The 17,839-nt window shown below is 43.5% G+C and overlaps 1 protein-coding gene across 1 annotated transcript in view; it reads left to right on the forward strand.

Annotated features, from left to right (window-relative positions):
* The window catches only part of ITSN1 (intersectin 1), a 2,682,533-nt gene that overhangs the window by 965,564 nt on the left and 1,699,130 nt on the right, over positions 1 to 17,839 (forward strand). The window contains exon 15 of the mRNA XM_044072770.1: positions 14,386 to 14,612. Within this exon, the coding sequence (XP_043928705.1) occupies positions 14,386 to 14,612 (227 nt within the window). The remainder of the gene's footprint in view (positions 1 to 14,385; positions 14,613 to 17,839) is intronic.

Consider the following 17,839-nt stretch of genomic DNA (forward strand, 5'->3'; position numbering starts at 1 on the left):
TTAAGGCAGTAACTTGTAGTTTATTGGCCATTTTGAGTCATTTCCTGTCTTTTCCAGCCCCCTGCTATAAAGCACGCTTTAGTGCGGAGTTGCTACAGGAGCACACAAGAGCAGCGGCGGTTAATCAAGGTTAAACTATTCGGGCTACCTAAAGTCTACTCTTCAAATTTTCCCTTAAAACAGCCTTCCTTGAACTGTACTGCTGATCAAACCAGCGTATTCTATATCTAAAAAGTTCAGCTCTACTTCATTCTTAAGTAGACTATTCTTTATCTGTAAAGTCTAGCACTTGCTCCTAAAGTATTTTTTTTACTTTGATATAGCACTTTTATTATACATAGTACCCCACCAGCCAAAATCCCCTTTTCGATCACCCACATCCCCCGGAGTCTTTTTAAAGTCTTTGTCTATTCCTTCTAGCATGTCGAGGGATCAGTTGCTAGTGTCCTCTCCTGCTCAGCTGGTGAATCTGGGAATATTGAGGCAATGTTACAATTGTCTCATGTACACGGACAACCCTCTCCTTCTTCCACAAAACACAAATACATGCGAGAGATGCAACTATATAGCCAAACTGGAGGCTGAGCTCTCTCAACATAGGACTGGCAAGACCAGACAGGAGGAGAAGGTAACCACACATACCACAAACCCAGTCTCACATAGTACTATCACAACTTCAAATCATACACATAAATACACAAAGACATACTCGGAGGCTCTGATCAAAAATCTACGAAAACAGCAGAGGCCACCAAAGCAGACACCCAAACAACTGCCACCTCAGGACACAACACATGCAACTCACATAGTCAGTGTGCCAAACAGTCACAGCTCTTAAGGCCAAACACAATGCCAGACACACTCGTCATTGGTGACTCCATAGTCAGACACACTGACATCTCGCTCACCAGATTGAGTAAGGAAAAGGTCACAGTAAGCTGCCTGTCGGGCGCTAGAATCCGCCACATAACGCAAGCACTCAGGTCTCTCAACAGCAGGTACAAGTACGACTCTGTCATTTTCCACGCTGGTGTGAACGACCTGGGACGTACCTCCTTGGACTACATGAAAAGAGACATAGAGGAGCTCTCTGATTATGTAGCCCAGGCAGGTATGACCCTGACCTTGAGCAGTATCCTACCTTCACCAAGAATGATGCCACAATACAGAGACAAGATGATCACCTTTAATAATTGGCTTAAACTCTGGTGTCATTCAAAGGGGATCCAATGTCTGTCTGCCTGGGATGACATGCTGGACAAGCCACGCTGCTTCGCAAGGGACGGCTTGCACCTGTCACCCTGGGCTTCCGGATATTGGCAAAGGCTCTTGCCATCCTCATAGTGCCTTTTTTTAGGCAAGGCTCAAATTCTAAACCTACCACCCTAGAACACAAAAAAGGAAAAAACTAAGGGTAATGCTGCTCAGTGCCAGAAATCTCAACCTCAAGATGCACACACTCGAGGCCCTTCTCAGTATGGAGAACATCGATGTCTGTGCTGTGACTGAAACCTGGTTCAAGGCTCCAGAGAGCACCCCGGCACTATCAGGTTTTACCTCATATCATGCGTTCCGGCCCCAAAATCCGGACAACACCAAGAAGGGAGGGGGGGGTGTCTATATTCATCAAGGACACCCACACCTCAAGGTTGGTGGCAACGCACGATGCATCGGAGACCATCCAGGTGCAGTTAACCATAGGCAAGACTGCTCTGCAATTTGTAGCATGTTACAGGCCACCCTCTCAATCTCAGGAACCTCACATAGCTTTCCTGAAAACACTGGGGGGGATAAATGCATCTCCAAGCACCATCATACTAGGTGACTTCAACTACCCAAATATAGACTGGGATCACTACTCAAGCCCCAACACTCTAGCCCAAAGGTTCCTAGAGTTCATAAACTCAAATGCCATGGAACAACTAGTCACCATCCCCACAAGAGGAGAAAACATACTAGATCTCATCATCACGAACATGGGGTCACAATGTTCAACACCGGAAGTATACCCCTCACTGGTGAGATCAGACCATAAACTAATCTCACTGGAAGTCCACACCCCCCCCACCTGAGATAAAAAGACCACAGTGAAGAACTTCTCAAAAGCCGACTTCACACTTCTAAAGACTGGTGTGGTCTCTTAAGGCCCCCGAGCCTGCGGAAACCATTACTCAAGCCGCTGAATCACTTACAAATGCCTTCTACCAGCACCTACAGGACTGCATGGATCAGGCAATCCCAAACAAAACAAAGACTCTTTGTACCAAAGGCAAGCGTCCAGTCTGGTGGACCCCAGCCATAAACAAACTCTACAACAAAAGGAGGAAGCTACTACAAGATAGGGCAAAATCCTTAAAAGGGAAAACACCTTTGATCATTATAAGTAAAAAACTAAGAGCTCTCATAAAATCATCCAAGGCAAATTTTGAGAGAAAAATCGCTAAGGACTCAAAGACAATCATAAGGCCTTCTTTAGCTATGTTAGAAACCTGGGAGGAAACTCCCAGATATGCTCAGAATTAGTTCAAAATGATGTAAAAATTACTGAACCTACAGACATTGCCAACATATACTGGCTGACAGGTTCAGTGCAAACTCCAAAGGTGAGATATCTATACCAGAGGATTGTAACCCCCCAAACATCTCTAGCGCTCAGGTGAGAACTGCTCTGTCAAGGCAAAACCACAGCATCCATGAGACCAGATGGTGTCCCGGTTGTGTGCTCCACGAACTCAATGAGGAATTAAACCCGCAGTTAGGGCAGCTGTTTAATCTTAGCCTCACCTCAGGATACGTGCCTAAGGAGTGGCGTCACGGCAACTGTGGTCCCACTTTACAAAGGCGGTGCCTCCACCGACCCTGGAAATTACCGTCCCATCAGCTTGACAAGCCTGATCTGCAAAGCTATGGAGGATCATAATGGAACTAAAAAATAAAGACATGGGGGGGCTTGCAGACTTGGGATCCGACCCAGTTTGGCTTTGACAAGGGAGGTACATGCCTTTAAAACTGGGTTGTCTTTTTGAAACAGTCACCAAGGCCATTGATGAGGGAAAGGCAGTCCACACAGCCTACCTCGACCTGGCAAAGGCTTTCGACACAATACCCACTCTGGTATCATTGAAAAACTCATCAGCAAATGTAAACCCATACGTCACAAGATGGGTTGCAAACTGGCTAAGTGACAGAACCCACAGGGTCAGAGTTGCTGGCGCCATGTCAGACTCAAAGCCTGTCACAAGTGGTGTCCCACAGGGCTCAGTCCTGGGCCCACTCCTGTTAAGCATCTACTTTTCAGAAGTACAAGCAAACACAGGAGGATTATCGCTGACAAAATTTGCAGATGACTGCAAACTGGGTCATAGTTGAGAACACATCTGACACAGATATCCTTCAGAAGGGTCTTATAGAAGCGGATAACTGGTGCCAGAGCCATGGCCTAAAGTTAACGCCAAAAATGCATAGTCATACCCTTGGGAAAAACAAGGTTACCTAGCTACCATATAGGCGGCAACCCACTAAGCACAGAAGAGGTTATCAGGGATCTGGGGACCCAGGTTGACAGTAACCTTCGTTTGACACTCACGTTGCCATAGTAGTTAGGAAGACCTTCTACATTCCCCACCTCATCATGAAGGGATTCACATCTAGATCAAGGAAGTCATCGTCCCCTGTACTCATCACTCATCAGACCAATGATTGAGTACAATGCCCCATTAGTGTATCTGACACAACACCTGCAGCAACTGGAAAGGCCCCAAAAGTTCCTCACCAAAAGGATAAAGGGTCTCAAAAATATGTCCTATGCTGCCCGACTGAAGGAACTCCAGCTCTATTTAGTTGCTTACCGTCTGCTCAGAGGTGACCTGTGCCTGACATACAAGGCCATGTCCAACCCAGAATTGATGAACATGCTTCACCTCAAAAAATCTAGATCCCTCAGAACTACAAGGAAGGAGACTTAAACCTTGACACGGTTATTAATAGGACGTGCTGGAGGGGACAGATTCATCACCCAGAGACTCCCTATGCTGTGGAACAAAATCCCGGTACATGTGAGGCAGAGCACCTCGCTGGCTTTGTTCAAGAGAAATCTTGACCAATGGATGGGAGATAGCAGATATACCCCAGGGATTATGTCAGTGTCACTGCTTGACAGAGGCACAGCAAAATAATGGACATAGTATCCTCCAAACTAAAGGGGTGGCGAAAGCCACAAAAATCTGGGTTAGGCTTATAAATGCCCTTGGGCAGATAGCCTAGTATGAACCTATGAACCTATAATAGACCAAGCCTGTCAAGCATTAGTGTGTGCCAAATTAGCTTTCTTTCATAATGACTACACTGTTAATATTGTAAGGGAATCCAAATGGCCTTAAAGGTGCAGACAAAACTTAAGAGTATTGAATTATATCAAGAAATGTAGGATACAAATTTGAATTAAATTGGGCCCCCCTAAAAAGCTACAACCCCCCACCCCAAAAAAGTTACAGGCAATATTTGTACCAGGGAAAGACAATACTCTGGCAGACATATTAAGCAGAACCACCGGATGCCCACGAATGGAAGCTGCACCCGGACATCTTCAAGACCATCTCAAAGAAATGGGGAATGCACTTGATAGACCTATTTGCATCACCTCTCAATTACCAGCTCAAAAATTCTGCACAAGGACATTCCACCCACTAGCATGGAAAGTGGACTCACTCTCCTTCAACTGGAAAGGCCTAACAGCATATGCATTCCCACCTCTTCCTTTGATACACAAGGTACTGCTAAAAATAAGGGAAGAACGTCCAAGGATAATCCTGATAGCTCCAAACTGGCCAAGACAACACTGGTACCCACTACTGAAGAGCATGTCTCGGAACAATATGTGGCCAATACCACTGATGCCTTTGATGTTAACTCAGAACAACTACAGCATCATACATCCAAACCTAAAACGCTGCAACTGACTGCATGGAACATCACATAGCAGCAGCTAATCCAGAACTTTCCCAAAGAGTTAAAGACATTATTCTTGAAGCACGCAGACCTTCAACAAGAAGGAACTATGCTGGAAAATGGAAAAGGTTTGTCATTTGGAGCACGGAAAGAGGAAAAGATGTGTCAAACATAGATATACCTAACATTCTGGAGTATCTGGCGAACTTCTTCATTCAGGCCTGTCCTACTCCTCCATCAAGATACATGCATCAGCTATTTCAGCAGAATACAGCTTTGATCCACCTGTTTTTCGCACCCTTTGCTCAGGCAGTTCCTCAGAGGAATCAAGAATGTAAAACCTCCAAGGAAACCACCATTACCAGCTTGGGATTTAAACTTTGTGCTAGAAAAGTTGACACTATCACCCTTTGAACCAGCAGCAACAGCAGACCTACAACACCTGTCATGGAAAACTGCTTTCCTACTGGCAATTACTTCAGCAAGGAGGGTTTCAGAACTACAGGCCTTAATGGCAGTGCAACCCTTCCTAATCTTCCACCAAGATAGAGTGTCCTTGAGGACTAACCCAACATTTATGCCCAAGGTGGTATCCAGAGTGTCTTTAAACCAGACAATCCACCTACCTACCTTCTTTCCCAACCCACAAAACAGAGGGGAAAGAATACTGCATACCTTGGATGTACATAGACAGCTACGCTACTACTTGGACAGAACAAAAAATAGCAGAAAGACTGACCAACTCTTTGTAGCCTATGCAGCAGGAAGGGAAGGAAAAGCTATTTCCAAACAGACAATCTCCAAATGGATAGGAAATTGCATACGATACTGTTACTCCTTCCATGGAAAACCAATTCCACAGAACATAAGACCTCATTCTACAAGGGCAACAGCCACTACCACAGCCTTCTTACGAGGAGTGGCAACCAAAGACATTATTGAGGCGGCTACTTGGACCTCCGTGCATACATTTGCCAAGCATTATAATTTGCCTCTTTATTCCAGATCCCGAGCAGGGTTTGCCACTGCTGTACTGCAAGGGATCCTAAACACACCATAATCTACTTTTATCCTCCTCCCCTAGTTGGCTATGGTATTCTACCCACTTGTTGAGACTGCAGATGCAACCATGAAGGACATAGTACAGTTTTGTACCTAGCATAAATGTAGATGTCCGAACTGGATAGCATCTGCAGTCAGGATTAGCCTCCTCCTTCCCTCTGTGGTACTCCTAGGGTGTTTACCCTCCTAATAGCTTGCTGTTGGGGGGGAGTCTTTTATGGTGTATTTGTTTGTATATATGTACATACATGCTTATTGTTGTGTTTACCTCTATCTATTTGGAAACATTGGCATCTATCCAAATTTTAGCCTGCAAGAGGGCTACTGGCATCTGGGGCAAGAAACACTGAGGAAAATGGCCGGCTGATGCTTTTATACGAAGACCAGAGATGACGTCGGGTGGAGTGCGACATCAGCGAAGCGGACCGGACTTTGGAATCCGGCCGACTGCAGGGCTGCCTGACGACAGGACAACCCACTTGTTATGACTGCAGATGCTATCCAGTTCGGACATCTACATTTATGGTAGGTACAAAACTGTACTTTCCAGTGATCAGATTTTGCTGATCCCTGGGCTTTGTCTTGGTTCCTGTGTTTCTCCATTTTCCTTGTTTGGTCAGGGGGAAGTTTCTTTACTCACCAGTGAGAGTGGGGAGTACTGAGCTGCCTGTTTGTCCTCAGAGGAATGGTTTAAGGCAGTAACTTGTAGTTTATTGGCCATTTTGGGTCATTTCCTGTCTTTTCCAGCCCCCTGCTATAAAGCACGCTTTAGCGCGGAGTTGCTACAGGAGCACACAAGAGCAGCAGCGGTTAATCAAGGTTAAACTATTCGGGCTACCTAGAGTCCACTCTTCAAATTTTCCCTTAAAACAGCCTTCCTTGAACTGTACTGCTGATCAAACCAGCGTATTCTATATCTAAAAAGTTCGGCTCTACTTAATTCTTAAGTAGACTATTCTTTATCTGTAAAGTCTAGCACTTGCTCCTAAAGTATTTTTTTTACTTTGATATAGCACTTTTATTATACATAGTACCCCACCAGCCAAAATCCCCTTTTCGATCACCCACATCCCCCGGAGTCTTTTTAAAGTCTTTGTCTATTCCTTCTAGCATGTCGAGGGATCAGTTGCTAGTGTCCTCTCCTGCTCAGCTGGTGAATCTGGGAATATTGAGGCAATGTTACAATTGTCTCATGTACACGGACAACCCTCTCCTTCCACGAAACACAAATACATGCGAGAGATGCAACTATATAGCCAAACTGGAGGCTGAGCTCTCTCAACACAGGACTGGCAAGACCAGACAGGAGGAGAAGGTAACCACACATACCACAAACCCAGTCTCACATAGTACTATCACAACTTCAAATCATACACATAAATACACAGACATACTCGGAGGCTCTGATCAAAAATCTACGAAAACAGCAGAGGCCACCAAAGCAGACACCCAAACAACTGCCACCTCAGGACACAACACATGCAACTCACATAGTCAGTGTGCCAAACAGTCACAGCCCTTAAGGCCAAACACAATGCCAGACACACTCGTCATTGGTGACTCCATAGTCAGACACACTGACGTCCCGCTCACCAGATTGAGTAAGGAAAAGGTCACAGTAAGCTGCCTGTCGGGGGCTAGAATCCGCCACATAACGCAAGCACTCAGGTCTCTCAACAGCAGGTACAAGTACGACTCTGTCATTGTCCACGCTGGTGTGAACGACCTGAGACGTACCTCCTTGGACTACATGAAAAGAGACATAGAGGAGCTCTCTGATTATGTAGCCCAGGCAGGTATGACCCTGACCTTGAGCAGTATCCTACCTTCACCAAGAATGATGCCACAATACAGAGACAAGATGATCACCTTTAATAATTAGCTTAAACTCTGGTGTCATTCAAAGGGGATCCAATGTCTGTCTGCCTGGGATGACATGCTGGACAAGCCACGCTGCTTCGCAAGGGACGGCTTGCACCTGTCACCCCTGGGCTTCCGGATATTGGCAAAGGCTCTTGCCATCCCCATAGTGCCTTTTTTTAGGCAAGGTTCAAATTCTAAACCTACCACCCTAGAACACAAAAAAGGAAAAAACTAAGGGTAATGCTGCTCAATGCCAGAAGTCTCAACCTCAAGATGCACACACTTGAGGCCCTTCTCAGTATGGAGAACATCGATGTCTGTGCTGTGACTGAAACCTGGTTCAAGGCTCCAGAGAGCACCCCGGCACTATCAGGTTTTACCTCATATCATGCGTTCCGGCCCCAAAATCCGGACAACACCAAGAAGGGAGGGGGGTGTCTATATTCATCAAGGACACCCACACCTCAAGGTTGGTGGCTACGCACGATGCATCGGAGACCATCCAGGTGCAGTTAACCATAGGCAAGACTGCTCTGCAATTTGTAGCATGTTACAGGCCACCCTCTCAATCTCAGGAACCTCACATAGCTTTCCTGAAAACACTGGAGGGGATAAATGCATCTCCAAACACCATCATATTAGGTGACTTCAACTACCCAAATATAGACTGGGATCACTACTCAAGCCCCAACACTCTAGCCCAAAGGTTCCTAGAGTTCATAAACTCAAATGCCATGGAACAACTAGTCACCATCCCCACAAGAGGAGAAAACATACTAGATCTCATCATCACGAACATGGGGTCACAATGTTCAACACCGGAAGTATACCCCTCACTGGTGAGATCAGACCATAAACTAATCTCACTGGAAGTCCACATCCCGCCCCCACCTGAGATAAAAAAGACCACAGTGAAGAACTTCTCAAAAGCCGACTTCACACTTCTAAAGACTGGTGTGGTCTCTTAAGGCCCCCGAGCCTGCGGAAACCATTACTCAAGCCGCTGAATCACTTACAAATGCCTTCTACCAGCACCTACAGGACTGCATGGATCAGGCAATCCCAAACAAAACAAAGACTCTTTGTACCAAAGGCAAGCGTCCAGTCTGGTGGACCCCAGCCATAAACAAACTCTACAACAAAAGGAGGAAGCTACTACAAGATAGGGCAAAATCCTTAAAAGGGAAAACACCTTTGATCATTATAAGTAAAAAACTAAGAGCTCTCATAAAATCATCCAAGGCAAATTTTGAGAGAAAAATCGCTAAGGACTCAAAAGACAATCATAAGGCCTTCTTTAGCTATGTTAGAAACCTGGGAGGAAACTCCCAGATATGCTCAGAATTAGTTCAAAATGATGTAAAAATTACTGAACCTACAGACATTGCCAACATATACTGGCTGACAGGTTCAGTGCAAACTCCCCCCCCCCCCCAAAAGGTGAGATATTTATACCAGAGGATTGTAACCCCCCAAACATCTCTAACGCTCAGGTGAGAACTGCTCTGTCCAAGGCAAAAAACACAGCATCCATGAGACCAGATGGTGTCCCCGGTTGTGTGCTCCACGAACTCAATGAGGAATTAAACCCGCAGTTAGGGCAGCTGTTTAATCTTAGCCTCACCTCAGGATACGTGCCTAAGGAGTGGTGTACGGCAACTGTGGTCCCACTTCACAAAGGCGGTGCCTCCACCGACCCTGGAAATTACCGTCCCATTAGCTTGACAAGCCTGATCTGCAAAGCTATGGAGAGGATCATAATGGAACTCATAAATAAAGACATAGGGGACTTGCAGACTTTGGATCCGACCCAGTTTGGCTTTGTCAAAGGCAGATCATGCCTTTAAAACTTGGTTGACTTTTTTTGAAACAGTCACCAAGGCCATTGATGAGGGAAAGGCAGTCCACACAGCCTACCTCGACCTGGCAAAGGCTTTCGACACAATACCCCACTCAGGTATCATTGAAAAACTCATCAGCTTAAATGTAAACCCATACGTCACAAGATGGGTTGCAAACTGGCTAAGTGACAGAACCCACAGGGTCAGAGTTGCTGGCGCCATGTCAGACTCAAAGCCTGTCACAAGTGGTGTCCCACAGGGCTCAGTCCTGGGCCCACTCCTGTTCGGCATCTACTTTTCAGAAGTACAAGCAAACACAGGAGGATTATGGCTGACAAAATTTGCAGATGACTGCAAACTGGCCATAGTTGAGAACACATCTGTCACAGATATCCTTCAGTAGAGTCTTATAGAAACGGATAACTGGTGCCAGTGCCATGGCCTAAAGTTAAGCGCCACAAAATGCATAGTCATACCCTTCGGGAAAAACAAGGTTACCCCTAGCTACCATATAGGCGGCAACCCACTAAGCACAGAAGAGGTTATCAGGGATCTGGGGACCCAGGTTGACAGTAACCTTTCGTTTGACACTCACGTTGCCAAAGTAGTTAGGAAGACCTTCTACATTGCCCACCTGATCATGAAGGGATTCACATCTAGATCAAGGGAAGTCATCGTCCCCCTGTACTCATCACTCATCAGACCAATGATTGAGTACAATGCCCCATTCGGAGTGTATCTGACACAACACCTGCAGCAACTGGAAAGGCCCCAAAAGTTCCTCACCAAAAGGATAAAGGGTCTCAAAAATATGTCCTATGCTGCCCGACTGAAGGAACTCCAGCTCTATTTAGTTGCTTACCGTCTGCTCAGAGGTGACCTGTGCCTGACATACAAGGCCATGTCCAATCCAGAATTGATGAACATGCTTCACCTCAAAAAATCTAGATCCCTCAGAACTACAAGGGCGGGAGACTTAAACCTTGACACGGTTATTAATAGGACGTGCTGGAGGGGACAGATTCATCACCCAGAGACTCCCTATGCTGTGGAACAAAATCCCGGTACATGTGAGGCAGAGCACCTCGCTGGCTTTGTTCAAGAGAAATCTTGACCAATGGATGGGAGATCTCAGATATACCCCAGGGATTATCTCAGTGTCACTGCTTGACAGAGGCACAGCAAAATAATGGACATAGTATCCTCCAAACTAAAGGGGTGGCGAAAGCCACAAAACTCTGGGTTAGGCTTATAAATGCCCTTGGGCAGATAGCCTAGTATGAACCTATGAACCTATAATAGACCAAGCCTGTCAAGCATTAGTGTGTGCCAAATTAGCTTTCTTTCATAATGACTACACTGTTAATATTGTAAGGGAATCCAAATGGCCTTAAAGGTGCAGACAAAGCTTAAGAGTATTGAATTATATCAAGAAATGTAGGATACAAATAGCTTTGTTAACAGGAGTTAAATTAGACTAAAAATGAAGATGTGAATTTGACAAAAAAGTAATTCAGGATGGACATGCAGCAGTATTTTGGTGAGAAATGAAAAAAGGAGTAATACAACCAATAGCTATAGGAGTTCCAGTAGAAATAGAAGACGGAAAGAAAACTGTACTAGATTTGTAGTAGTAAAGGGCTATAGGCAAGGGAGGAGGACTATGCTAGCAAGCCTAGCATGTATTTCTTCTCCACCAGAACCTGGTATTATGAGGCTTAAAAAATTTTGAGATAAGTTATCAGCTTTCAGTAAGGAATATTATTTATGGGTGAGGACTGGTACTTGATTTGCAGTAATTAAGATGTATTAGGGGACCTAGAGGTAAGCAGATAACAAAAGAAGACAGATTTATTCAACATATATGAGAATATTTGATATGGAAGATGTAAATTCAGTAGGATGAAAGCAGACAGACCCAGAATTTATTTACAGTGTATTTAATTTAAAGCTTTAATACATACACTTACTATTCCAGATCACGCATTGATAAAACAACAAGATAAAGATGCATGGTAATGAAGTAAACATGAGGAGCTGGTACTTCACTTTTAGTCAAAATGATAGGCATGTGAAGAATGGTTAGTGCAAATTATATGAGAGTTAATAGGAAAGGAAGTAATTTCTTTATAAGGCATATCTAGACAGTGGCATGAAATGAAAATGAAGTTTAAAATAGGATAAAAATAAAAGCGAGATGGAAAATAAGTAATATGAATTTAATCTGTGTTCATTTCAGTAACCCAGTTGTATGCTTTCAGTATGGCTACAACATTACATCTTGAATATATAAAATTTACAACCTTTTTAGACTTGTTGAAAAAAGCAAGTGTATCAAAAATAGCAGCATATGTTGTGAGTTGGCTGCAAATACTTCATGCTGCTCTTTAACTTATGGATAAAGCTAAATCACTTTCAGTCGAATTTCCCTTGATGGTGTCTGTCGAATGAGTTTTGATAGAATTTTCATAATGAAATAACTAATACCAACAGATGTACTAATAACTAATACCAACAGATGTACTTTGGAAAACCTAAATGCCATTACAGTTCTGTTCAGATCACATTGATTAATATTTTAAGAAGTTGCAGTCATAAGCTGAATTATAAATTACTTTCAGTTCCTAAAACTATTTTTCTTATCTTCTAAATATAAAATTAAGTTGTATTCCACAACTGAGTATAGAGATGTATTCCTGAGTGCCTTTCTACTCTCGATCTTGACTTTGTAATTTATAACTGGGGTAGAACACACTGATTCACGTGGACTTTTTTAGACTCTGTCTAGGAGCACTGTTTAAGTTAATTGACTCACTCATTGCCACACAGTAGATAAGTGGAGACTGGGAGACTCTAACCTTCTGCTACAGCAGGAAACTTAACAACAGGTCATATTTTCAGTCCTTTGTAGTGCCTGCACAACAGACTTGTTGAATATGAAGCAGTGCAGTGTACGGATGACTCTTTTATGCTGTTGCTTATAATTTCAGTGCATAAATTAGATTGAATGTTGTTATTAAACCCCTGAATACATTCCAGATTAGCTAACCATTGTTATCAAAATATGAGGTCTGTGAGGAAAAGAGAAGAAAAGGACACAGTCTCCATTAGCCTCTAGACTATGACCATGAACTCCCTTCTGAATTTCATTAAAATCAGACTGTAACCCTGTCATACTTTTCAGAAGTTTCCAGTAAACCTAAGTAGTATCATCAGCATAAGGGTAATTTTTTGTTCATAATTTTAGTGTTGATATGGAATTTAATAAAAAGGTCTCATCAAGAAGCCTTGAGGACCTCCTGCTAGCTTCATATTTATTGATTAATAGACATTTGTTTACAGAAAAAGTCTGACTTGAACAGAAGTGTCCATTTTCAGCAGAGGCCCAGGGAGAAAAGTTCCACAATTATGTGCTCCAAGACAGACATTAGTTGATTTAGCAGTAGGATTTAATTAACATTACAATGATAAAAATACATTATTACAGAGGTAAAAAGCTGTAATTCTACCAATATAGACATGATAAATTAGGTTAATATCATAGATGTAATGTAATTCTGAGGATATACTTCAAAAGCAGAAGAGGAAGTGTGTTACAGTAGAGAAGTTCAAAGGGAGACAGGTAATCCTGTTTCAGTAAAATTAGGATGGTGAAAAGCAAGAACAGAGATGAGAGTTGGAGAAATTAATTTAGTTGTTGTGTCTTTCAGCTTGTAAAAATCTGAAATCTTTAAGGTGAGGAATAGGTCTGACTGATGTAGGAAGTCTGTTCCAGGTTTTAGCTGCACAGTCGGAGTACAGACTGAGACCAGATGATCTCTGAGGTTCTGGATGTCTAGGAGTTTTGTCTGAGGACCCTAGCTTTCAGTTAGGCACAGAAATAACCAACTCTAAGCCTACAGCTATCTTATCACCTTTATCAAAAATCCTATACAAATGTATTCATTCACAATTCTTAAAGTACCTCATCAATAATAACCTCCTCTCCAATATCCAACATGGCTTTCATCCCAGCCACAGTACCACAGCTGCCCTTCTCAGATTTACAAACACTATATACCACATGAGAAATTCAGGCCACTTGGTTTCATCTATTTTTCTTGACCTATCAAAAGTAGTTGACACAATCTCTCTCTATAATCTACTCACAGAACTTTCGTTCTACCCCTCCCACTCGGCCCTGTCAACTAGCTATCTTACAGACAGACAGGTGGTAAAATGGCCCCTTTTCAACAGACTGTCATCATTGAGTATGAGGGAATGAATTTACTAATTGGCTGGAGGAAGTTGATGACTGGTAGCTTGCTGGGGTACAAATGAAGAAAATTTTCTTGAAGGCCAGTAGGTCTTAAATTTGGCATTCAGACTTCTGCACTGTCTGATCCTTACGAATGTAAAGTACTTGGTAAAGGAGTCCTGATAGCTGATCATGGCAAGAAGCTGTGAAACTGTAGTCAGCATATATGCAACTGATTACTAGCATGGAAGCATGGCTAAAGTCTGATAAGATAGTTTAATGAAAGTTTAAAAAAAAAATCAAATGCAGGTACCGTAAAATGTTGTACAAAAACAGTACTACAGCCATTTCAGATTATTCTTTTTCTGCTCATTTGTAGTAAGTCTAGTTTGTTGCATGTGTGTTTATTAAAACTGTCTTTTTATTGTTAACAAGACAAGTTCAGGATCAGGAGAAACAGTGGCAAGACTATGTACATCAGGAGGAGATTGAGCAACGACGACGGAAACTTCAGGAAGAAAACAAGCCAAAGGGGGAAGAAGCTGTTAAAGAGGAGGTGGAAGAGAAAAAGCATGAGGAAATGCAGGACAAATTCAACAGACTTTTCCAGCATCAGCCAGAACCAGTAAAACCTGTGATTCAGTCTGGGTGGTCAATTGCAGGTAAGATATGTGCAGTATAATAGTAAATATGTTCATAATTTCTGGTAATTGGAAGACAGCTAAACTGGCTGAAAAGTGTGGTACAATCTGCCAATAGGATGAGCCCAACAAAATGTATTTACTTGTTTAACTGTTTTTGCTGTGGTTCCCCAACATATACTGCAGCATTCGTTTCTAAAATCCTTTTCCTTTCCTAAAATTGTTTGTACTTTGTGACAAAGTTTCCTAAAGCTGATTTTGAGGTGTTGTACTTCATTCATTTTATTCCAGTTGATTGCTGCACTGTTTGTATTAAATTTCTTCCTAACTTGTACCTGATAACATTATAGGTTCATAGGTAGGTACTAGGCTATCGGCCCAAGGGCCTAAGTAAGCCTAGCCAACAAAGTTCCCTGGCTTACGCCACCCAAGAAAGTTAATTTCCTGTGCCCCTGTCGAGCAGAGCCACAGAAGTGATCCCCGGGGTGTATTTCCTATTTCCCATCCACTCATCAAGATCTTTCTTAGAGTGCTATTGAGGAACTTTGCTTGACATACATGGGTAGCTTGTTTTAGAGTATAGGAAGTCTCTGGGACAGGAATCTATCCCTGCAGCATGTCCTCTTTATTGTGGTGACAAGGTTTAGGTCCCTAGAGTGTGTAGCTCTGAGGGATTGGGATTTCTTAAGGTGTCGCATGTCCAACAGCTCTGGGTTTAACATCTCCTCGGAGTAGGCGATATGCTACAGAGTATAGCTGGAGATTTTTGAGAGGGTCAGTGTAGGGCATCTATTTGAGGCAGCTGCTGCGGATATCTTGTGAGGGTACATAAGGGGCGTTGTAATCTATAATGGGTCTAATGAGTGCTGAGTAGAGGGGAACAGTGACCTCTTTTTTCCTGGATGAGAACCCTTTTGTGATGAGGTGTGCCACATAAGATTACCTGACTACTGTGGCAATGTGATTATCAAAGGAGAGACTACTGTCCACCTGGGTCCCAAGGTTTCTTATCACACATTCAGCATTAAGTAGACTGCCGTTTATGTGGTAGTTCATGGGTACAGAGTTTTTACCAAAGGGGATAACCATGCAGTTTTTAGCATTGAGCTTGAGGCCATGCCTGTGACACCAGTCATCTGTCTCAGTGAGACCCTTCTGTAGGATGTCCACATCATTTGGGGACTCGACTTTGGCTCCTAGTTTGCAGTCATCTGTGAACTTTGTAGCCGAAGGCCTTTTGTGTTGACCTGTACTTCAGAGAAGTAGATACCAAACAGGAGAAGTCCCAGGACTGAGGCCTGAGGTACTCAACTTGTCACTGGTTTGAAGTCATATTTGGAGTTTGCAACTTTTACTCCCAGGAATATAATTTGTTGACAGGGGACCAGGTGGGTTATGTCTGTGAGCCAGTTGGCCACCCATCTTGTGACATAGGGATTTATACCTAGTTTAGTGAGTTTAGCTATAATTCCAGAATGGTGGATGGTATTGAATGTTTTGGCGAGGTCAAGATAGGCTGTGTGAACCACCTTACTCTTGTCTACGGCTTTGGTGACTGCCTCAAAGAAGTCGATCAGGTTCAGAAAGCATGATCTGCCTTTCACAAACCCGAACTGGGTGTGGTCCAGAGTTTGGAGGTTACCATTGTCTGTTTGAGTTCCATGATGATGCGTTCCATGGCTTTGCAGACCAGGCTTGTCAGGCTATTAGGGCGATAGTTCCCAGGATCATTGGTGGCTCCCCCTTTGTGGAGTGGGATAACTGTTGCTGTGAGCCATTCAGTGGGCACAAAGCCTGACGTGAGACTATGATTGAATATGGTGCTTAGGTAGGGAGCCAATTAATTCTGAAGTTTGTGTAAAATACAACCTGGGATGTTGTCCGGTCCCAAGGATGCTGTGTTTTTGGTTTTAGAGAGTGCAGCTTTTACCTGCATAGATGTGATTGTAGGGAGTGAGAGGGGGGTAAAGTTAGCACTGACCCTATCTACCAGGATGTTGGCACTATCAGTTGGTTCTGTAATTTTTGTGCCATTATGCTGTAACTGAGTAGATCTGGGTGTTGCCATTGAGATTCTTGACATAGCTATAGAATGCTTTGTGGTTGCCCTTAGAATTAGTGGCGATTTTGTTTTTGTCGCTAGCTTTGGAGGATCTTATAAGGGATCTCAGCTTCTTACTGAGGCTGACCAGGCAGCTCCTTCACTCATGGGATTTTATTCTCTTTTGCAACAGTTTCTTCCTTCTGTTGTAGTGTTTGTTTATGGCAGGAGACCGCCAGATTGGCTTCTTTTTTTTGGAGGATAGCATCTTGGGTCCGTTTGGGATGGCATGATCCATGCACATGTGTAAGTGCTTATAGGGTGCATTTGTGTAGGATTTAGCAGTTGTAACTGTATTGTCCATCTGCATGGGTGTCATGAAGTTGGCTTTGGAGAAATATTTTACTGTGGTTTCCTTAATGGTAGGTGGGGGTGGGATGCGGATATTTAAGGTGATTAGCTTATGGTCAGATCTGACCAACGAGGAGTTGATTTCAGGTGTGGAACACCGGTCACTCGTGTTGGTAATGACTAGGTCAAGGATATTGTTGCCACTGGTGGGAGATATGGATAAGTTGATCCAGGGCATTGAAATTTATGAATTCCAGAAAGTGTTGAGCGAAGGAGGTGTTACATGAGTAGTTTTCCCAGTTAATGGTGGGCTGGTTGAAATCACCCATTATTAGGGTGTTTGGTTGAACCCAAATATTTTCCAGTATATCAAGAAAAGAGGAGTAAGAATCCTGGGGTATGGTGGGGGATCTGTAGCAAGCTACAATTTGGATTGCAGTTTTGCCCAGTGTTAGTTGCACTTGGATAATCTCGGATGCATTATATGTTACACAACTAGCCTGGGGGTGTGGATATCCTTAATGAATATGGACACACCTCCACCTTTGGTGTTCTGGTCCAGGTTAGATGGCCGAAAAGTGGGGTATGAGTTATAGCCTGGTAATGCAGGGGTGCTCTCTAGAGCCTTGAATCAAGTCTCAGTCACTGCACAGATATCGATGTTCTCCATTTTAAGGAGTGCCTCTAGTGAGTGCATTTTGAGATTTAGATTTCTAGGATTGAGTAGCATTACCCTCAGTTTTTGCTTGCCTGTTCCTGTTACGGTGGTGAATTTATTATTTGAAACTTGCCTAAAAGAAGGCACTATAGGGGTGGAAAGAGCCTTAGCCAGTATCCGGAATCCCAGAGTCGACAG

This window comes from Protopterus annectens, chromosome 5.part1, assembly GCF_019279795.1.
Source record: "Protopterus annectens isolate FY-2018-M chromosome 5.part1, PAN1.0, whole genome shotgun sequence".
NCBI classification, from domain to species: domain Eukaryota; kingdom Metazoa; phylum Chordata; order Ceratodontiformes; family Protopteridae; genus Protopterus; species Protopterus annectens.